Genomic DNA, 22,844 nt, shown 5'->3' with positions numbered 1-22,844 from the left:
AAACAAATAAAAATAATTTTTAGAAAATGATGCTCTTCTGATGATCAGGAATTCAATAGAAGTATTTGAGATTGTTGTCTTTAAAGTGGCAGTAGTTGCTTAAGCATTAGTAAAAGGAAGTTTTTGATAAAGGGCCTAAAAATTCCCAGAAGCAGACAGTCTGAGGTGGGAATTTTGCAGAAATGGCATTTTGGCCATCTATAACTTTGCACCCATTATTTCTTCAGAACTAGGGAGAGTGTTCTTTAACAGTTAGAGACTCACTCACTCAGCTGTGCCTATGCTTTGTCTTCTCCCATGTGGATCATCATGGAAATCAGGTTTCTTTATTGAGTTTTTTGTTTTAACTGAATTAGAAGACAAAATAAGCAGCTCATGACTGGTTTGTTGGCTGCGGAGTCATCTTGTGTTAGATCTGCCTTGGACTTTTTTGTTTGAGAAGCTGAAGCTTAAGTGTTGGCAGAAATTCATAGTAACAGCAGGTTTGTCCTTGCTGAAGGATAGAATCACAAATGGAGAGGCTAGTTTACCCCTCTCCTAACAATTTCTGCATATGAGTGCCTGCTATCTCAGCTTCTTTGCAGATTGGCTCCGGAAAGCAGTGTGTTTTATTTAGTCAGGATGGTGTATGTTGGATATGTTGTTATATTTTCCTAGTCCACTTCAAGTCTTAAATATAACTTAAATTCTTTCCAAAAGGATACAAAAGACTCTATTTAAGGCAACCACAGCACTAGCTTATTTTTCTCAATACTACTTTAGTAGCTTTGTATGTGTTTCTGAGTTGGTATGTTTGGATGACTTTATTTTTTTAAACCTTGAAGACTGGAATAAAAGACCGTGTCTGTTTACATAATCTTATTTCAGAAGGACTCCTAAATGAAATAATTGTTTTTAAATATTTTAGGCCAACAAGCAGAAAGCTTCAGCTCGTAACCTGTTTCTCACCAATAGCCGAAAGGTAAATTTTAGCTTTATATTTCCCATTTTATGTTATGCTGCAACACGTTAATGTTTGCTGCATTTGTCTCTTGTGACCTGTCGATAATAAATCTAGTGACTAAGGGGATTTCTAAATGTTTTCAATTTATTTTATAAATAAAATTACTCTTCCTCACATTTCTGGTATTTGAACCTTTTTGGATGAGACCATAACCTGCTCTGATACCTTAGGCAGATTGTGGAAGCTTCTTGCGCTCAGTCTCAGTCTATCTAAGAAATGATGGTGTTAATATCAGTACCTTCCTTTTAGAGGGAAGTAACACAACTTTGAAAGCTGTGAGATCAGATGAGGTAATGTTATTAGTTCTGTTTCCCTGGGCTAGTCACCCATCCTTGGTTCCTTCATCTGTAAAATGATGTTGATACTACCAACTTCATAAGGAGTTTTGTGAAGAATAAATTAGTTTAATATATGTTAGGCTTAGAGTGGGGCCTAGCATATAATAAATGTGTTAATAACTATTATTATTAATGCATGTAATACTTGGTAACTTCCCACTGTATCTCAGATCATTATACTTCTTTACTTCATCTACTAAGGCTATAAATATATAGGTTTCTCATTCCATATATTGCCTTGGGGTCTGGATCTGGGTCATAGTACCATGTGGGGACATGAGTCACATTGGGGGAGAAAGAGATGTGACCCTAGGAAGACTGTGTGCACTGAGCAGACTGAGGAATGCTGTGGCTTAAAGCTCAGGGAGAACTGGCCCTGCTGTTGGGTGTTCTCTTTTCTGTGAATGTTGTCATCTGCAGCTTGCCCACCAGTGCATGAAAGAGGTGCGTCGAGCTGCCTTGCAGGCCCAAAAGAACTGTAAAGAGACCTTGCCTCGTGCCCGCCGCCTCACCAAGGAAATGCTTCTCTACTGGAAGAAGTATGAGAAGGTGGAGAAGGAACACCGCAAGCGTGCAGAGAAGGAGGCCTTGGAGCAGCGGAAGTTAGATGAGGAAATGCGGGAGGTATGACTGTAATATAAAAATTTGAAAACCTTGATTGCTGCAGCCATAACCAGAGATTGGTATGTACTACATACATTATAAGTTAATCAATGAAATCATTGAAAAATCATTTAAAGGCATAATTTTGAGGATAGTAACTTGAGTAAACTGATTTTTATCCTTTCAGTGAGGTCCTCTTTCTAGCCTTCACCTCTCTTTTTCTATGTGAAGTTTTTCTGTTCTTTGTAGCCTTATTCCTCTGTATATTTCTGAGGACCAAAAAAAAGAAAAAAACAGAGATGAACCAAAGAAAAAGAACACCGCATACAGCTTATCTTGGCTTGGTTCCAGGTACTGGCTGCAGTTTCTACCTTGTTGGAAGGGCAGAATTGGCTGCCAAATTTAGGGCCAGATAGAAACGATAGACAACTAGTCCAGTTTTGAGACCCATCCCCCACCTGTTTCACTGGTTTAACTCTCAGCCAGTATTCTTCTAAGCCTGATATCAGCTGATGTAGGTGAAAAGATTGTTCGGGGAAGCAAGAGGAGAGAGTAGGAGAACAAAAATCCTGTGCTGCCATGGGCAAACCAATTGTGATGTGTGGAAGGAAAGTTAAGGTCTGGAGGAAAGGAATCAAGGGATTGGTTGATGTTTTCTTTCAGGTATGGGTAGAACTCCTATCAGAGCAGAGCTGTGAGCTGTGGCCTCTTCTGAGCTCTTGATCTTCCCTCCTTATCATGTCGTTGAGGATGAATATGGACTTTGTCCAGTTCTCTTAAGTCCCCTGGGTAACCTTTATCTTCACATGTAAGATAAACATATTAGTGTGTTAGGAAACATTTGATGCTATCCAGAATACTTACCAGATTTAGAAGCATTTGAGAGTTAGTCACAGATCTTGAAATTTTTCAAGCAGCCAGACCTGTAGTCTTAAGTTTGTGAGACATTCTCTCAGTTTTTTTGATAGTTAACCAATGAATTTCCTTCATGGTTATGTCTATGTCTTTCTCCAATCTTTTGGAATAAAACTATTTGTGATGGAACTTTATTATTCCTTTAATTTACCTTATTCCTTGAGGCATGTAGCAGTTGACTTTTTTAATATTAAAGGAGATATTTTTTGTTTTAATTTGGAAAGGTTTTCTTGATAATACATTAGCTTTGCTAAATACTAAACATAAACACCTGTATCCATTTTGAAAAATAACTCCCTGTTTTGTTGAACTGTTCTTTTAGATTTCCTACTGATTTGAATCTGGCTCAAGTACTGCAAAACCTTAAAGAGAAAGCACAGTTTTATGTACAATACTTTAGGACTGGTCTCCTTTCTTGGCTAATAACCTCCTTGTTATGTTTTTATTTTTCATTTGGGGAGATAGTGGATCAAGGATAAGTCAGCTGTATGTCATATGAATTTTATTATAAAATAGTTAATGCAGAGTAATGACTAAGTATATATTTGTATGTTTGTATTTGAGCTATATTCATATTTTGTAGATCATTATCACAGATAACTATACATTGGTTTTGGGAGTGTTTTCTTCTTTTGATTGGCTTCTTATTCTCAAATATCTCCTGCATTGACTTTCAAAATAATTCATAGCTCCTGGTCACTTATTTTGACTTTCAGTGATGAAGATCTTTTAACATGTTTACATTTTTTAAGATACTAAAGCTATACACATGCATCTACACCCAGGTTATGGAATAAAATGCATTGGTTGAGTTTAGTTGGTGTCTCAGTGCCACTCTAGGAAAGTAATATAATAAAGAAATAAGTATTTTGTTTTTAAAATTTTATTTATTTATTTTAAAGATTTTATTTATTTATTCACGAGAGAGACAGAGAGAGGCAGAGTCATAGGCAGAGGGAGAAGCAGACTCCCCATAGGGAGCCCAATGTCAGACTCGATCCCGGAACTCCAGGATTATGCTGTGAGCCGAAGGCAGACACTCAACCACTGAGCCACCCAGGTGTCCCAGGAAATGATTTTATTTTATTTATTTTTTTAAATGATTTTATTTATTCATGAGAGACACACACACACACAGAGAGGCAGAGACATAGGCAGAGGGAGAAGCAGGCTCCATGTAGGGAGCCTGATGTGGGACTCGATCCCGGGACCCCCAAGATCACGCCCTGGGCCAAACCGCTGAGCCACAGGCATCCTGGAAATAAGCATTTTAGACACAAGCCTAATGAAGAAAAGATACCATGTTGTAAATGAGAGCAAATATATGTTATTATTAGATATAAGTGAAGGCTATTCTTTGCTGTAAGTCCACTGACTTGATTATAGTAAAATTGTGCATTAGCAGTTATTACTTTTCTAAAGGTAAAGAATGTGTAAAAGAATTACATGCAAACTATATATAAGATTTAGTGAATTCTATTGATCACATCTTGTATGTGATTGATGATTTGACTCTATTTAGTGAATAACTTTTTTCCCCTTTAGGCCAAGAGACAGCAGCGAAAATTGAACTTCCTAATCACCCAGACAGAGTTGTATGCCCATTTCATGAGTCGCAAACGGGACATGGGTCATGATGGAATTCAAGAAGAAATCCTAAGGAAACTGGAAGACAGTTCTACCCAAAGACAAATTGACATTGGTGGAGGGGTGGTAGTTAACATCACACAGGAGGATTATGGTGAGTCCTGAATCAGGAAGTAAGGAAGTGGGTACCCTCCATTTTTTTATATCTGAAGTTGTGCACATTATTATTATTATTACAAGCTTTATCTTGATCAGTAGGTAATGATTAGTAAAGGGGAATTTATTGCACTGGAGTAGGGAAAGTATAAGCAAACATACAAAATAACTTCTATTAAAGAATTTGAAAAGGAAAAAAGGAAAGGGTGTGTTTATATGATCTTGTAAGTTTGGGAATATTTTATATGTTTTGATTTGTTAGTAGAAATATGGAGGGTGTTGATTCTGTCTCAGCAGAGAAAATCACGTCACATATCAAGATTCTTGGTGATACAAGTCAAGCATGAGAAGGAGACTGTTGAGTTGTGGAGTTTTGTTTTGTTTTGTTTTTTAAGATTTTATTTATTTGTTTGAGAGAGAGAAAGAGCACAGGCGCAGGAAGAGAGGGAGACAAGCAAACTCCTTGCTGAGCATAGGCTAATGTGGGGGGGGTCTATCACAGCACCCTGAGATTGTGAGCTGAGCTGAAGGCAGATGCTTAACTGACCCAGTCATGACGCCTCTCAGTTGTATTTTTATGACCACAAGGGAAGGAATGAATTGGGGTGAAGTTTGAGGGGAATTTTACAGAAACTAGTGATCAAGATCACATTGAGCTCAGAATAAAAAGAATGAGCATGCTTGCAAGGATCTTGGGGGTTGCACATGTCTTTATTTCTTCTTTGGGAGTAGTTTCACCCAGCAGAAATCTATCAATTTTGAGGGATGCCTGGGTGGCTCAGTGGTTGAATGTTTGCCTTTGGCTGAGATCATGATCCCAGGGTCTTGGGAATCAAGTCCTATATCAGGCTCCTTGTGTCTGCTTCTCCCTCTGCCTGTGTTTCTGCCTCTCTCTCTTTATCTCTCATAAATAAATAAAATCTTAAAAAAAAAAAAACCTATCACAATTTTGAATCCTCATTGTTTTGCTTTTCTTTGTTTTGTCATTGCTTTGTGCAAGAAACCCAGGATTAGGAGATGAGCTTAGTTTCCTGGTGGCTCCTGTGAGCTGGCTTGGGCTGCTAGAGATCATGGCAACCCTCTACCTTCATCGCCACTTCTAGGTCCTTACCTCTGTCATGTAATTTGAACTTTTCTGCTCTCTCATCCTCTGTCAGCTTAGGGATGAGTAAATTGAGGGAGTTAGGGATTGACAGTGTTGTGTGAGTTGTATCTTTGAAGGAGATCAGTTAGCATGTGATAATCTGTAAGTTTTCCTTTTCAGATAGTAACCATTTCAAAGCCCAGGCCCTGAAGAATGCTGAAAATGCTTATCATATTCATCAAGCTCGGGTGAGTTAGATTGAATTAAAGTAAGTAAAGAAAGTAAAGACTATACAGCATAGGAACCCCATGTAACAGCATCCAAGGCAGTATAAACTTGACCTTCTCCCACCAGCCCCATCCAAACAAATTTTATATTAGATTTTTAGCAAATTCCTTGATGAAGCAGGTAGTCATGTAATATGGCTTAGTGGCTGCTCATCAAAAGCATATTCTTAATTTAATTGTTAATTTAAAAATATTAGTAATATTTCATATATTGTATTTTATACATAATATATTATATATACATATATACATAATATTATCAGAAAGTTTGTTCCATTTACCACAAGGTAGATATATTGTCATTATGAACTTTATTTGAATTTCATTTTTCCCTCATATTTTCTTCTAATGTGTTTTTATTTTCCAGACAAGGTCATTTGATGAAGATGCAAAAGAAAGTCGAGCAGCTGCCCTACGGGCAGCAAACAAGTCTGGCACTGGGTTTGGGGAGAGTTACAGCCTGGCAAACCCATCTATCCGGGCTGGGGAAGATATTCCACAGCCGACAATTTTTAATGGCAAATTAAAAGGCTATCAGCTGAAAGGCATGAATTGGTTGGCAAATCTCTATGAACAGGTGAATTTTAGAACTGTCATACCCACTCTTTCATTACTTGGTTTCCTAAAGTCGTCAGTTCAGTGTATTATGAAATGAGCACAAGACAGTGCTTTAAATTTCATCCCTTTTGAAAAGCTTTACCCTTTGACAAGGGTCAGAAAGATGTCTTTATATTTTTAACGTGAAATTTTATTGGAGAATGTTTGTATCCTGTACATAGTTTGTCTTCGGTGGTCTTGGTAAACCTGATTGTTTTTTTGCCTGGATGAAATTAGCTGAAAACCTGGCTTTGGCCTCTTCACCTCAGATATCATGATTCACAGTTGTAGCTATGGAGTTGGGAAAAGTAATCATCGCATTAGTGGGTAATAGTGCTGAAATGATATTTCTAATCACTTCTGTTTAAATAAGTCTGATAGTTTGGTTAGTTCTTTTGAACAGTAGATTGAACTCTGTGTAATGGAATGTGAGAGGTATTGACTGCATTTTTTTTTCCAGGGCATTAACGGCATTCTTGCAGATGAAATGGGCCTTGGTAAAACAGTACAGAGTATTGCCCTTCTGGCCCATCTAGCTGAGGTGGGTAAATGCAGTCTTTCTGTCTTCCCCACTCTAGATTCAGGGATGAGAATCAGCCATTATCAAGCGCTATGCTAGGCTTTGTAGCATATGAGGACAGTAGGACTGACTCCTTGCCTTCAGGGTCATTACAGGGTGACACAGTATGGTGAAGCATTTTGGTTTTCAAGACTAAAATAGTTCTTGAGAATGTGTGGTTTGAAATATTGCCCCCTGTCCCCTGTCCAGAGCCTTTAGTATAGGGCAAAGACATTGTAGTTAGTTAGACTAGAAGACCCAAGTCCGCATCTGAACAATGTGAACTTGGGCAATTCAATTCATCTAATCTCTTTTGTTCTGACTTCACTTTAATTCCCTGAGGTTAGTTTCTACTTCTACAAACTGAGGATAATATCTACTTTGTAGGAATTCTGCGAGAATTAAATGGGAAAATATGTATAGAAGAAAAGCAAAAACTCCAATAATAGTAAAATTGTTACTATTTTAGGAAAATAGTAACACATAAAAGGGAAAGCAACGCATAAAAGTCAGGATGTCATAACTGCTTGGTAAATGATAGAAATTAGGACCTATAAGTGGTGAGGGTGGGACTAATTTCTTGGTATTTTTTCTCAAGATGTTTTCTGAGCAAATTCCTTGCTGTGTTATTATTAACATAGGATATTATACTAAGTATGCAGATGTGGGAGCTAGGCACCATTTTTCTTGTTATAATGTATTATTCTTAAGCTGCGCTTGTCATTAATTATAATTTTGAACTAAATATCTTCAGTTTTCCTGCAGTTAGCTGACCCAGTTTTTGTCTTTCAGAGAGAGAACATCTGGGGACCTTTTTTAATAATTTCACCTGCTTCTACACTTAACAATTGGCACCAGGAGTTTACTAGATTCGTTCCTAAATTTAAGGTAAAAATCCAAAAATTTCTGTTCTTTATTTTAAAGATTTTATTTATTTACTTATGAGGGACAGAGAGATAAAGAGAGAGAGAGAGAGAGGCAGAGACACAGGCAGAGGGAGAAGCAGGCTCCATGCAGGAAGCCTGATGTGGGACTTGATCCCGGTTCTCCAGGATCAGGCCTTGGGCTGAAGGCGGTGCTAAACTGCTGAGCCACCCAGGCTGCCCTCTGTTGCTCTTTAAAATAAACTTTCTGACTTTTCTTTTGCTGCCTTACTAATTGGTCTGAGTTTTGAATTTTTTCCAAAATACTTTGCATTCAGCCCCTTTAAAAGTTACTGATGGGTGGAGCTCATCAGTTGGTTAGGGGTCAGCTCAGATCAGGATTTCTGGGTCCTGGGCTCCATGCTCAGTGGGAAGTCTGCTTGAGATTCTCCCTACCCATCTGCCTCCTCTCTCCCTCACTGGCTTTCTCTCTCTCTCTCTCTCGTACGTGTGTGTGTGCTCTCTCAAATCTTTTTTTTTTTTTTTTTTTAAGTTACTGATAGGAGCAGTAGGAGAGTATATTACATCGTTACATTTCCTAAGTGAGAAAGCTAAAGTCCAATTTCAATGATTTGCTGCATTAGCCACATGGATTGATGCTCCTGGTCAAATAGTAGAAAATATTTTAGAAAATATCTATCTTATTGGTTTAACAGAGATTCTGGCAGGACATCTGGGTGACTTAGTGGTTGAGTGTCTGCCTTCAGCTCAGTGTGTGATCCCAGAGTACCGGGATCAAGTCCCATATCGGGCTCCTTGCATGGAGCCTCCTTCTCCTGTCTCTGCCTCTGTCTCTGCCTCTCTCTGTGTCTCTCATGAATAAATAAATAAAATCTTAAAAAACCCAAAAAACTAGATTTTGGCAAATCCCATTATTAGGGCACATATCCTGTAACTTATGGCATTGTTGTGTCCCCCTCCCCCCGGATATATGCATAAATAATCCATTTTCTTGATACTTTTAAAGTCAGATCTTTCGAACTAGTCCAGATTATAATGTCTAAGGTAGATAATGAGAAAGTTGATTTTTAACTAATTTAGAGGGAAAGAAGTGAGATTGAGGTCAAAAGTAATCAGCAGGAAAGTATGTTGCGTTAAGTTGGGTAAGAAATGGGTAAGATTTATTAAACAGGTTTAATTGTGGAAAGTTACTGAGATGAGAAAGAATGGGTAAGCTTTATATTGCTTGCAAGTATAACTGGTGAAATCAGTTAAATATGTGTTCTGTCCCTAAAGTAATGTAATGATAATGAGGTTGCTTGGTGAAAAAGATTTTATGGAAATTCTGTATCAAGAGTTATTGTTATGGTCTCCCTGATTTGGGGTCTCCATAATAATACTGGGTTCCATGCAATATAAAGGGCACAGGATAAGGTGGAGATGGGAGTCAGATGTTTTTTGGCTTATGTATTGTAAGGAATAAGGACACGTCTGGGATATTCCGCTTTAGGATACCTTTGTGGCTATAGCCCCACCTCTCTGATTGTAGATTTAAAAAAGGTTTACAAGGCACATTAAATATATAGCTTTTAATTTGGCTAACTCATTTTTGAATTTCTAAGATGATGAGATCATTCTAAGGGCGCCTGGGTGGTTCATTTGGGTAAGCGTCTGCCTTTGGGTCAGATCATAATCCCAGCATCCTAAGATGGAGCCCCACATTGGTTCCCTGCTCAGCAGGAAGACTGCTTCTCCCTCTCCCTCTGCTGATCTCCTTGCTTGTGCTGTCTGGCTCGCTCTCTATCCCCCCACACCTTCTCTCTGTCAAATATATAAATAAAATCTTTAAAAATAAATAGTTTTTTTCAAAAAGATTATTCTATGTCAGTTTGTTGATTATTTCTGTAGACTTGTTTGCCATTTGGAATATAGAGCTGCCATATTTTTTCTGCATTCATTCATTCATTTTTGTTCTCTCTTCCAGTACATGTTGAACAGTCAGGAAGTTGAAAAATTAAGTCTTAAAAATTTCCACCAAATCACTTGAGTTTTCAGTATTAACTTTACTGCTTATTAGATGGCAATGCATTACTGCTTGCATCATTGATACAATGTCCTTTAATTTTGTTCCTGTGCCTAGAACTGAGCTTTCATTTGCATGTTTGAGCTTCATTTTGATTTTATTATAGGGATCCGTAAAATATGGCCTTTGGGCCTGTTCCAGTTGCCACTTTCGTTTATACTAATTTTTGTTGTTGTTGTTGTTTTTAATTGTGATAAAATACACATGCATAGGGAGAGCACCTGGCTGACTCAGTTGGTAGAGCATTCAACTAGATTTCAGGGTTGTGAGTTCAAGCCCCACACTGGGTGTAGAGATTACTTAAGAAAGAACAAAAAACACATGCATAAAATAGACTAATACAAAGTGTACAGTTACTAGCATTAAGTACATTTACAGTATGATGCAATGATCAGTGCTGATTGCAAAATTTTTTCACTGTCCCAAACAGAAATCTTTTCTCCATTTTTTTAAAATTTTTATTTATTTATGATAGTCACACAGAGAGAGAGAGAGAGAGGCAGAGACACAGGCAGAGGGAGAAGCAGGCTCCATGCACCGGGAGCCCGATGTGGGATTTGATCCCGGGTCTCCAGGATCACGCCCTGGGCCAAAGGCAGGCGCCAAACCACTGTGCCACCCAGGGATCCCGAAACTTTTTCCCCATTAAGCAGTCACTCCCTGTTTCCCTTTGCCTCCAGCCCTGGCTACCACAGATCTGCTGTCTCTGGATTTGCTTATTCTGGATGTTTTATCTAACTGGCATCATATAATAGGTGGCCTTTTATGTCTGGCTTCTTATTCTTTTCACATATAATATCTTCATGTTACAATATGTGTCAGCATGTCATTCTTTTTTACTATTGAATAATACATCATTATCTAGACACACATCTATTCATCTCTTAGTGGTATTTGAGTTGTTTCTACTTTCTGGCTATTGTTAGTAGCACTGTTGGGAACATTCATGTACAGGTTCTCATTTGAACACCCGTCCTTTTTTCTTTTTTTCTTCTTTTTTTTTTTTTTTAAGATTTTATTTATTTATTCATGAGAGACACAGGCAGAGGGAGAAGCAGGCTCCATGCAGGGAGCCTGACGTGGGACTTGATCCCAGGTCTCCAGGATCACATCCCAGGCTGAAGGCGGCGCTAAACTGCTAAGCCACCAGGGCTGCCCCCATCCTGTTTTCATTTCAGTTATTTTGGTATGTACTTAGAATTGGAATTGCTAAGTCATTCTGAATTTAAGCTAATTAAGGAATCTGCCACCTGTTTTTTTTTTTTTTTTTTACAGCTGCAAGCTAAAAATAGTTTTCATGGTTTTAAGCTATTGATTTAAAAAGAGCCCTATTTCATAACTAATGGTATATGAAAATTAAACATGTATATGTTGAAACACAACCATGCTCTTCTGTTTGTTATTTATGGTTGCATTCTTACTAAAACAGCAGAGTTCAGTAGTTGTGACAGAGATCATATTTCCTGCAAAGCCTAAAATATTTATCATTTGCCTGTTTACAGAAAAGGTTTGATGACCTCTGCTCTATCGACTCACTGTTTCTTCCATTACTCTGTTGCATTGTCAGAAATATGTTCACTTCCCTACAGAACATAGTTAAATACAGACTCTTCTCAGTTTGAGTTCAAAAGATATTTAGATTTATGATGAGAACATCTGAAAGTTCATTTTATTTGGCAGGTATCTGAGTAACATTTGTTTTATAATTCTAGTATGACCAGTGCTTCTGACTTTCTTTTTTCCCCCTAAGAAATATGGTTTACATTTTTTCCACAGTTAATGTTCCATTTTCATTCCTAAATTTGGCTATTTTGTGTGTTTTCTATTTCATTTCTGCTGTTTTGTTATGATCTACTTTTTTTGTGCACTTTTTTCTTTTTCTAACATCTCAAGATAGAGCTTAGATTGTTGATTTTTAGCTTTTTTCTAGTTAGTATATTTAAGGGCATTTATTGCTTTCTAGAATGACTATAGCCACCCAAGGGTTTGATGTGTCACATTTGCGTTATTCTTTAAAATAATTTCTAACTTCTATTTCAAGTCCCTATTTGATTTCTGACTTATTTAATAGAGTGAATCTTGCACCAGGCCAGCAGTTGGTAGAGCATGCAACTCTTGATCTCAGGGTTGTGAGTTCAAGCCCCACATTGGGCCTGCTTTTAAAGAAAGAAAGAATGAACGAAAGAGAGGTTCTTAATTTCTAAACAAAGGATGATTTTCTAGGTATCTTCTTGTTACTGATTTTCAGCTTAAATCCACTATGATAGAAAAATGGGCTTCTTATGATTTTAATCGTTTGAAATTTGTTGAACTTTTCTTTTATGGCCCACCATATAGTCAGTGTTTAGAAATGTCTTGTATCTGTTTACAAATAGTAGATATTGTGCAGTTGTTGAGTGTAGCGTTGTATATGTTGATTAGCTCAGGGTTTTTTCAGCTCTTCTGTATCTTTACTGATTTTTTTGTCTGCCTCTATAATTACTAATTGAAAGAAGTATGTTAAAATTCGCCACAGGGGCACCTGGGTGGCTCAGTTGGTAAGTATTTGACTTCAGCTCTGGTCAACTCAGTGGGGAGTCTGCTTGTCTCTCTGCCCCTCCCCTGCTTGTGCTCTCTCCTATCTCTCTCAAATAAATAAGTAAAATCTTAAAAGAAAAAAAGAAAAAACCACCAATTAAGGGTTTATGCATTTTTCTTTTTTTTTTAATTTTTAATTTTTTTTATATTTCTGTTTTCTTCTTTCCATTTTGCTTTATATTTTAAGGCTGTAAGTTGTTTTACAAATTTACAATTATTTTATCTTCCTGATGGATTGAACCTTTTATTATTACGAAATTCCTCTTGTTAAGACTTTCTGCCTTAAGCCTATTTTCTCTGGTATTAAATAGATTAGCTTTCTTCTGGTTTTATGTAGTATCTTTTTCTTTCTTTTACATTTAACCATTCTGTTAACATTTAAGGTTTTTTCTTGCCTTTTATTTGTAATATTTATGCTGACTTTATGTAGTTATTGATGCATGAAGTTTAAATCTGCCTTGCTGTTTGCTTTCCGCTTCTTCTACTTCTACAACTTTCCTTTTTCTCCTTTCTTGTGTCCTTTGGATTGATTAGAATTTACTACTCTTTCATTCCTTCTTAGTTTGCTAATTATGTATTCATTTTATTCTTTAGTAGATACCCAGGAGAATACCCAGAAGTCAAGGAACATGCATCCCTGACTTTTTGTTACTGTTCCCTGACAGTACAAGGCTTTATTATACTTCTTTGTTTTATGTTGTTTTTCAGAGAGGGAGTGTGAGAGAGAGCCTGTGAGCAGGGTGGGGTCAAGGCAGAGGGAGAGGGAGAGAGAATCCTGAGCAGGCTCCACATCCAGCTACAGACCATGGACACAGAGCTTAATCGCACAACCCTGAGCTCATGACCTGAGCCAGAATTAGAGTCGGATGCTTAACCAACTTAACCACCCAACTTAACGTGCATGGTTATGGTTATCTATACATTTTAAATTTATTTAAATATATTCATATTACCTACTCACTATTTTCATTGATCTTCATTTCTTCCTGTATTTTTATATTTCATTGTAACTGAGATTTTTCAAAAAACAAAAATCATCAAGCTACAGATCCAAGAAGCACTTTGAAAGAAAACCACATCTAGAGAGACATCACAGAAAAAGTGATAAATTTTACATTCTTTTATTTCTCCATGCTTTAGTCTAAATATTTCCTTCTGACCTGTTTCACTAATATTCTCTAAGCTGCATCTAATTTGTCATTAAACCCATAATTGAATTCTCAGTTTTAGTTATATTTTTCAGTTCTAAAAATTTCCTCTGGTACTTTATAGTTTCTAGTACACCACTGAAATTCCCAAGCATATCTTTTCATTCCAGGAACAAATTAGCAACTATTTTTAAAAAGTCTCTTTCTGATATTTTCATCATCTGGGTCTAACTCTGGGTTTATTTCCTGTATGTGTTTTTCATACTGGTTTTCAGTCATGGAATCTCGTCTTCCATGTGTCTGGAGGGTTTTTTGTTGATTTTGTTTGTTTGCGTTTTTATTGTATACTGGACATTATATAAGAAAAATTCTAGAGATAATTGTGGGATCTGTTTTCTTCTTCTTCCAAGGAGGCTTTATATGTGTTTAGATTTGGTTTTGTCCTCTAGTGATTTGGTAGGGTGGGGGCAGCACTAATAATTCAAAGTCCCCACCTTAATCTAGTCAGGAATTGAAATGATTCAGAGCTGGGATTCAGTACTTCTTAAGGCTTAAGGCACATCTATGTGTAGCTGCCCTTTCCTGCCCATGGGTATGTATCCTAGGATTCCCATCATAAGGCCAGGAAGGTGGGTGGTTATCAGAATTTTTCCTTCTTGAACTACAGTTTTTGTTCTGTAGACCCTGCATCTCTTCAAAACAAAACAAAAACAAAAAATTCTGCTCAACTTCTTAGTTTCCCAACTAGAACTTTTGGAAAGGATCAGTCAACACCTTTAAGAAAGACATGTCCCAGCTGTCAGGCTTTACTTTCTGGATGGACTTTCTTTTCTGGATCTTGACCCTCTCTGATTCTGCTCTGCCACAGTAGTGTTCTGAAGCCTTCAAACAAATGTATGTATGCTTTAATTCAGTCAGCAGGAAGAGTGCTAACAGCAGTGACAGAAGAGGAATTCTCTATTCATTCTTTACTTTTTTTTTTTCTTTTTTGCTTTAGGTTCTTCTAAAGTCCTTCTGAATAACATTTATAATGATGCTTTTTAAGATTATAAGTAAGAAGTAATCTGTATAATGGTCCTTTTTCCAGGTGCTACCGTATTGGGGAAATCCTCATGATAGAAAAGTTATCAGGAGATTCTGGAGTCAGGTAACTTTTAGCTTAATGCATATACACATATGCCTGCATATTATATACACACACTATACATATGCCATCATTTCTCCATTTTATTTGAGTAACTTCTCATGTATAAAATCTTTTTTTTTTTTTTTTCATGTATAAAATCTTATATATATTTCTAGACACTAGGCAAGTACACTTTTTTACTTCTATAACACTTTGCCCATTATAGACATCATCTAGACTCTAAGTCCAGGATTAAATAAGAACTCTTAAATAAGCTGAAGACTAATTTTTAATATGATCTGTAATTAAGGTAAGTACTTTAAAAGCAGTTATGGTTTAATTCACTACACATCTACCATGTGGGAGAAGCACATCTTCAGTAGGACTGTCTTAAACTTCTTAGCCTTAGAAAATAAAGTCCATTCCTCATTATCTTATGTATTATTAGGTATTTATTTTCATTATTCCCTTCTTATATTTACAGAAGACCCTCTACACTCAGGATGCCCCCTTCCATGTGGTTATCACCAGCTACCAGCTGGTGGTGCAGGATGTAAAGTATTTCCAGCGGGTCAAGTGGCAGTACATGGTGTTGGATGAGGCTCAGGCACTCAAGAGTAGTTCCAGGTAACACAGTTAATAGAAACCAAACTGTAGACTGAAGCTGTATAGATATATAGATATATGATACAGATAGCATATGATACATACATATACCAGTGAATAAAGATCAGAGAGGTTTCAGAACATGGTATGATATGGTCTACATATACCATGTATATGACCAGAAAAAAATTACCTTTTGCATTTTACATGGAATACAAACAATGTTTAGAAACAGGGTTTTTCTTAACTTTTATTTCTCTACTCAATAATTATTGCATCTTAACAGGTCTTTGTTCTTCAGGGAACATTTTTGTGGGAGAAGGCTCGTTGCCCTTTGATTCAGAGATTATTTTGAACAAGAAGTCTTAATAGGAAGTAGAATATTACATTATACAGATTGTAGATTCTGTTTTATGCAGGTTGTCTTGGTCTCTGGATGGTTATTAGAGCCACAGGATTTTTTTATTGTCAGTTACATGTTTAAAATATCCTCTTACCTTCAAAACTACAGACTAAATAGTCAATCAGTACTTGACCTCAAAGTGTTAGTGGTATGAAATGTTGCTTTTGATGCATTTTTATTAACTGTTGGTGAGCCCATAAGACTTTCTTAGAGATCCATTTTAACTGACAGGGTGGTACTTTCTATCCTCTGTCATACATTACTTCATATTATACTCTGTTGAAGAAGGACATGCTTATAGCCAGGGGCAGTATACTCAGTTTGCATTTTCTTCTCATACTCTTCCACTGTCTCTCCATTGATCTCTCTAAACTCACTGGAAGCACACATACTAATAATCATAAAGCTTTCTACTACAAGATAAATACCTTACGATTAAATGGCTTGTGTCAACAAAATGGACCAAAGATAGTAGAGTACTTTGTCAAGCCAGAAAGGATCTTATTCTGCCCATTTGAAGGCTATTTTTTCTAAACCTAATACCAGGTTTTCAGTTATATAGGCGTCATTTCCTGTCCTCAGCTTTGTTGAATAGTATTTTTCACTGTGTACATGGTGGAGTATTTGATTCTGGGTGTTTGGTAGTTTTTTGGAAAGCATTTTTAGAAGTATAAGGTCTTAATAGGATAAAGAAAGATTTACTGCTAACTTGGAATTTGTAATTCATTTTACTGAACAGTGTTCGTTGGAAGATCCTCTTGCAGTTCCAATGTCGGAATCGGCTTTTGCTAACTGGAACCCCAATTCAGAACACCATGGCAGAGGTAGGCAATAGTTAAGGCTTCAGTTTTATGCCTGCCTTAAATGGAATGGTTCTAGCACAGAATAGAATTCTTTTCCATGCCCACTTGGAACATGAAGACCCTCTACAGAAGGGGTCTTCATGTACAAATTAAAATCCACACTATAAAAGGGAGAATTTGACCATAGCTTGCTTTCAATGGGTTTTTTAGGCATCATTCCTATTATTCTCTGGCATAAGCAAATAAATTCATGTATTCCTTTGTACTTATGGAATAAATAGTGACCACATTAGGAATTCTATTCATCTAATGCAGAGAAGTTTTTATGATAGATTGAGAAGGTAATATTCTTTGGCACTGAGAGGAGCTAAAATTCCTTATTTAGAAAAGATAATTTTTCATCTAGAACAGGGATCAGAAAACTTTCTGTAAGAGCCAGAGAGCAAATTTTTTTTTTCGGATAGTATATATTTCAGACTTTACAGGCCATATAGTTGCTATTGCAGCTACTCAACCTTGCCATTATAATATGAAAGCATCCATATATGATACATAAAGAATAGGTGTGGCTATGTCCCAGTAAAACTTTATTTATAAAAATAGTTGACAGAAATGTTTAATAAATAGTTGGCAGACCAGCTTTGGCACCATAGGCCATAATTTACTGACCCCTAATTAAGAGTTATTATTAGCAAGTTATTTTACCTTAGATTGTGTTCAGTTGTGAAATGAATATTTTTAAATATAGAAGATCTTTAAAACTATCCCACTGCAAAATCTGAGCAGGACTTGTACTTTCCAACTTTTAGTTTGAAATTAATTGAAAAATAATCTCAGTTTGCTTATAGCACCTTATAGAATTAAGGTTGGTTGATGAGGCATGTTCTTACACACTCATTCCTTCTCACCCACTCACTCACACTTACACCTATACCTAGACACAGACACATACACACACCTGCAACTTTCACTCTCCAAACCCTCATTATATCCTCACACACTGTCATTTTGTTGTCCTACAGTATTTCACTTCTTTTGTTTCCAGCTCTGGGCTCTACTACATTTCATTATGCCAACATTATTTGATTCACATGAAGAATTCAATGAATGGTTTTCCAAGGACATTGAGAGCCATGCCGAAAACAAATCTGCCATTGATGAGAGTGAGTGCTTTTATGAACTTTCTTTCTGCCTATCAGTGTAGGCAACCACATAATTGAGTATTTGCTTCTATGTGAAGAATTTTTCTTCTATTCGTAGAACAATCAGGATGAGGAGAATGTTTCTCTTATAAAGTAATTATGTGCTTTGTTCATCTTTAAAAGAGCCAAAAGGACTAGTAGAGGTGATGCTGCTGTACTGTAGACTATTTAATCAAGGTAGAACAGGTAGAATTCATAAAATACCATATTTTGGCTTCAGAATCCTCATTTTCTATGTAGTTTCTAAAAAATTCATATCAGAATTATATTCTTTATGGGATGAGGGAAGGTTTTTATCCTGTGATAAAAACCGAAATATTAGAGGGCTCATTTTTGTTATTTTTTTTCTATATTAGGATTTGTTTCTACTGAGAATATTTTAAGCCTTATTTATCAATACTTTTGACCTTGTTGAATAATGAATTTTAAGAGCCTTATGAGGGGGTAGCCTGGGTGGCTCAGCGGTTTAGCACCACCTTCAGCTCAGTGCGTGATTCTGGAGATCTGGGATGGAGTCCCATGTCAGGCTCCCTGCATGGAGCCTGCTTCTCCCTCTGCCTTATGTCTCTGCCTCTCTCTCTCTGTGTCTCTCATGAATAAATAAAATCTTAAAAATAAAGAGCATTATGAGGTATTTATTACATAGATATGAATGGACATCTGCCAACTATTAGAAAAGTCCTAAAGTATTTTCCTATACTACAATTTGTTCATTTGCTAACACACTTTGAAAAAATGATTTTGGGGGAACACCGGGAGCCCCAGATAGCTTCCATTCAACCGGTGTGAGAACTCTGTCCTTGATAAAATGATCCTAAAACACTCTAAAGGTGAATTCTAATAAAAATAAAGTGGTCCTTATTGGTCTGAGTAAATGATAGAAAAATGCATTTGCCCCATCAACTATAGGTGGATTCTGTGAAAATTCAGACTCTTTGATTTCCTATTTAAGGAAAGATTAAATTTCAGTCTTCTTTTAGAGGTTCATTAAGCCAAAAGTTAAAAGAACAGTTTAGTGAGAGATGATCATGATACTTCTTTTGTTTGTGTTAAATCAATATAATGTGTTATTTGTCTTGGGCCTTTTGGCATTTTAGATCAACTCTCTCGCTTACACATGATCTTGAAGCCATTTATGCTGAGGAGAATCAAGAAGGATGTAGAAAATGAATTGTCTGACAAGGTAAGGAAAGAAGACTTCATCAGTTTAAGGCTTAATAGGCACCACCTTAGGGTTTCAGGACAAACCCCCCCCCCCCCCCCCAAAAAAAAAAACCCTCCTTGGTAAATATTTAGTTGAAGGGCGAATAGTTTGAGAAAAGACCATTAAACTTTAGTGGATCAAAGAAGGCTTAAAATGAGTCAGACCAAAAAAAAAAAAAAAAAAAATGAGTCAGACAACCAAGGCAGGTAATATTTTTTTCTTTCTTCTTTTTCTTTTATACTTTTTATTATTATGAACTTGAGACATTATAAAAGTAGAAAAAATAGTATACAAACCCTCTTGTAGTCATCATACAGCTTCAACAGTGATCAACTCATTTCCATCCCCATCCCTCTAGACTATTCTGAAGCAAGTCTCAGATGTCTTATTTCATTTACAAATATGTTCTTAGATATCTTTAAAACATTTCGACTTTTTTTTTTAATTTAATCTTTTAACAAATCCATAACTATGGGGTGCCTGGGTGGCTCAGTTAAGTGGCTGACTCTTGATTTTGGCTCAGGTTGTGATCTCAGGATCCTGTGATCAAGCCCCAGAATCGGGTTCCTCATTCAGGGAGTCTGCTTCAGGATTCTGGTCTCTCCCTCTACCCCTCCCCCCACTTGTATGTGTTCTCTTTCTCTCAAATAAATAAATCTTTAAAAAAAATTAGACATAACCATATATTATCACCTCTGCTAAAGAAAACAATAGTTCCATTGTAATGTCACGTATCCAGTCAACTTCCCCATTTTTCTCAACTTCCCCATTTTTCTTTCTGTGTGTTTCTCTTCCCTCCGTTTTCCTCCCAACTTCTCCCTGCCTCCCTCTTTTTTCTGTTAAACAATTAAAGAACTTTTGAAATTGCGATCTGAGCAAGGCCCACACATAGCATTTGGGTGATACATGTCTTAATTATCTTTTAATTCCTCCCTACTATTTTTCCCTGTTGAAGAAACTGAGTTACTTTTCCTAGAGTTTTCCACATAGAGGATTTTGCTAATTGCATCATTGTGGTGTTGTTTAACATGTTCTTTGGTCTCCTCTATTTCTGTAAACCGAGAATTAGATTTAGAAGTTGAGTGTGCTTCGGGTTGTAATATTTTTTCTTATACTAAGCCAGTAATTTTGGTGTGTTAGGGTGCCTGGCTGGCTCAGTCAGTGGAACGTGTGACTCTTGAACTTGGGATAATGAGTTCGAGCCCCATGTTTGATGTAGAGATTACTTTAAAAACTACATTTTTTTGGTTATAAATATCTTTTTTTGAATCCTTATCAGACTTCTGTTATTTTTTTCTTATCTCCTGTGAATCCTCTCCATATTCTGCTTTCTTCTTCTTTCCTCCCAGTACCTAGTCCTTCAGAGTTCTTCCCCATCTTCCATATATCCCACCTGTTTCTCACAATTCTACTCTCTACCTACAAGGCATCTTCCAAGGTTCTTGATGATATCAGGTGATTCTCCTATATCACTGTCAGAAGGTTTGATTATTTTGAAATTGGTAACTCTATTTGGAAGATTGTGGTGGGAATGTACCTTTAAAGAGAAGAGTATCCTTGTACCTTTATTTTATTTGTTTTTAAGAAAACTTGATGACTGTTTTGTGAAACTGGCTGGTTTTAACTAAAGAGTAGTGTTGCACAGATATACCTGATAGAAGGAAAATACTATATAAAACAATGAATTCTTTTATATCGGAAGGGGCTTAAAAAACTAGCGGTGTCATAATTTCTGCTACTTGGTGAGTGGGGATGTGGTTAGAAGATGTAGTATGATTCTTAATCACCATGCATAGTATTTTTCTTAAGATTTCTTAAACATCAGTATTGTTTCTGATTTGTTTTTAAATAATACATTTCTTTATTAAACTCTTATTGCCTGATAGCCACTGGTATATAAAGATGTAGTGTCCAGGTTCTATTCAGGTTCCATTCAGATTTCCAAGGGAGATAAATATATAACTAAACTAATATTGTATCATAAGAGATACAGTGATTGTCTATGTGAAGTATAATAGGAACACAGATAAGGGAATAGTTCTGTTAAGGAAGGTTAGAGAAGGCATCAAAGCAGAGATGACATATGTGAGCTAGGTCTGGAATGGTAAATTGGCATTTACTAGGAAAATGTGGTAAGGAAACAGGTGGATGCTAAGCAACCAGAGCATTGTGAACAAAGGTAGAACAACATTCACATATGCAGCATGTTTAGCAAACATTATTCAGAGCATTGTTGGTAAGATATATAGGAGGACATGGTGATGAGACTGGGACAGTTGTGGTTGGTTAGAGTATGGAAGACCACCTCTGTTTCCCAGAGAATTTTTGATGTTTTACTATAGACAGTAATACACACTGAAGGTTTTTCAACTTTGGAATCACCTTATAAGATTTATATGGAAAGTTTCTTAGAACCAGTAAAGACTGTAGGCAGAAAGACACTCCTCCCAGATAGTAGCAGTCTAGATTAGATATGATGAGATTCTGCAGTAAGACAATGAGAGTGGTCAGAAAGGATGATTATTAGAGGCTAATTTCCAGGTGTACTTGAGGGATTTAGGAAATGGCAGAACATGGGCATTGAGAGAGAAAGAAAACCCAGAGCAGATTGAAATTTCTTTTTCGGTTACTGAGTGAATGTAATGCTGTTAATTAATTTAGTAAGTTGTGGAAAAGATATTTTTTTCCACTGACTCCCTGACTGGTACTATTATAGGGGGTAGTTGAAAATATGGGGCTGAGAATGTTCAGGAAAATACTTTTGCAAGGTACTGCAATGGATAGCAGTTGGTGCTATTGGAAGTGGAAGAGCTTTCTCAGGGATAGTATGCAGAGTGAATAAATGACAGGGAAGAATGTCAAGAAAAGAATTTTTTCTGGATGATTAGCCATATCACAGGTTTATAGAGATACTGAGTTTCTAGAGATATGGATATTGTCTGTTCAATCATAATCTGGCTTGCATTTGTTTCTAACGGTGATGCTGAATTCTCTTATAAACTTCAAAATATAAATGTCCTTATTGATTTTTAGATTGAGATTCTAATGTATTGCCAGCTGACCAGCCGACAGAAGCTGCTATATCAGGCACTAAAGAACAAAATTTCTATTGAGGATTTATTGCAGTCTTCTATGGGCTCTACCCAGCAAGCACAGACCACCACCAGCAGCCTCATGAATCTAGTCATGCAGTTTAGGAAGGTAAGATTGTAGGTCAGCTGCCTTGGAGTTGTCTTCATTAACCCATTTCAAGAAAAGGGCTCTAACCTTTCTGCCAAATAAACAAAGGCTGTTAAAAAGAGATGAAATAAAGTATATATTCACATAGGTGAATATTCAGAGTTTGGGATGCCTCATCATTTCCGCGCATGACAGTGGTGCCTCATTTTCCTTCCTCTTTAGGTGTGTAATCACCCAGAGTTATTTGAACGACAAGAAACTTGGTCTCCGTTTCATATTTCCCTAAAGCCATACCAGATTTCAAAGTTTATCTACCGTCATGGACAGATCAGGGTCTTCAACCATTCACGAGACAGGTACTCACCTGTTGTTTGTAATTTGAGACAGGTTGTTTTTGTAATTTGAGGTTTTGTGGCTAGTGCTCTTGGAGGTTTAGTGGAGAGTATCTGATTTCCCCAACAATGAGATATTTAAGCATATGATGGACAGCTATTTATTGAGAGATGTTGTAATAGGAATC

General features: G+C 36.7%; 1 protein-coding gene across 1 annotated transcript in view; it reads left to right on the top strand.

Moving 5' to 3' along the window:
- The window catches only part of INO80 (INO80 complex ATPase subunit), a 129,783-nt gene that overhangs the window by 41,171 nt on the left and 65,768 nt on the right, over positions 1-22,844 (top strand). The window contains exons 8-21 of the mRNA XM_072808387.1: positions 908-961; positions 1,762-1,965; positions 4,405-4,600; positions 5,867-5,934; positions 6,341-6,550; positions 7,031-7,111; positions 7,922-8,017; positions 14,888-14,947; positions 15,411-15,553; positions 16,675-16,759; positions 17,784-17,901; positions 19,038-19,123; positions 22,178-22,345; positions 22,547-22,680. Coding sequence (XP_072664488.1) covers positions 908-961; positions 1,762-1,965; positions 4,405-4,600; positions 5,867-5,934; positions 6,341-6,550; positions 7,031-7,111; positions 7,922-8,017; positions 14,888-14,947; positions 15,411-15,553; positions 16,675-16,759; positions 17,784-17,901; positions 19,038-19,123; positions 22,178-22,345; positions 22,547-22,680 — 1,703 coding nt within the window. The remainder of the gene's footprint in view (positions 1-907; positions 962-1,761; positions 1,966-4,404; positions 4,601-5,866; positions 5,935-6,340; positions 6,551-7,030; positions 7,112-7,921; positions 8,018-14,887; positions 14,948-15,410; positions 15,554-16,674; positions 16,760-17,783; positions 17,902-19,037; positions 19,124-22,177; positions 22,346-22,546; positions 22,681-22,844) is intronic.

The sequence above is a fragment of the Canis lupus genome, chromosome 32 (genome assembly GCF_048164855.1).
Source record: "Canis lupus baileyi chromosome 32, mCanLup2.hap1, whole genome shotgun sequence".
NCBI lineage: Eukaryota > Metazoa > Chordata > Mammalia > Carnivora > Canidae > Canis > Canis lupus.
This window is presented reverse-complemented; position numbering and strand designations above follow the sequence as displayed.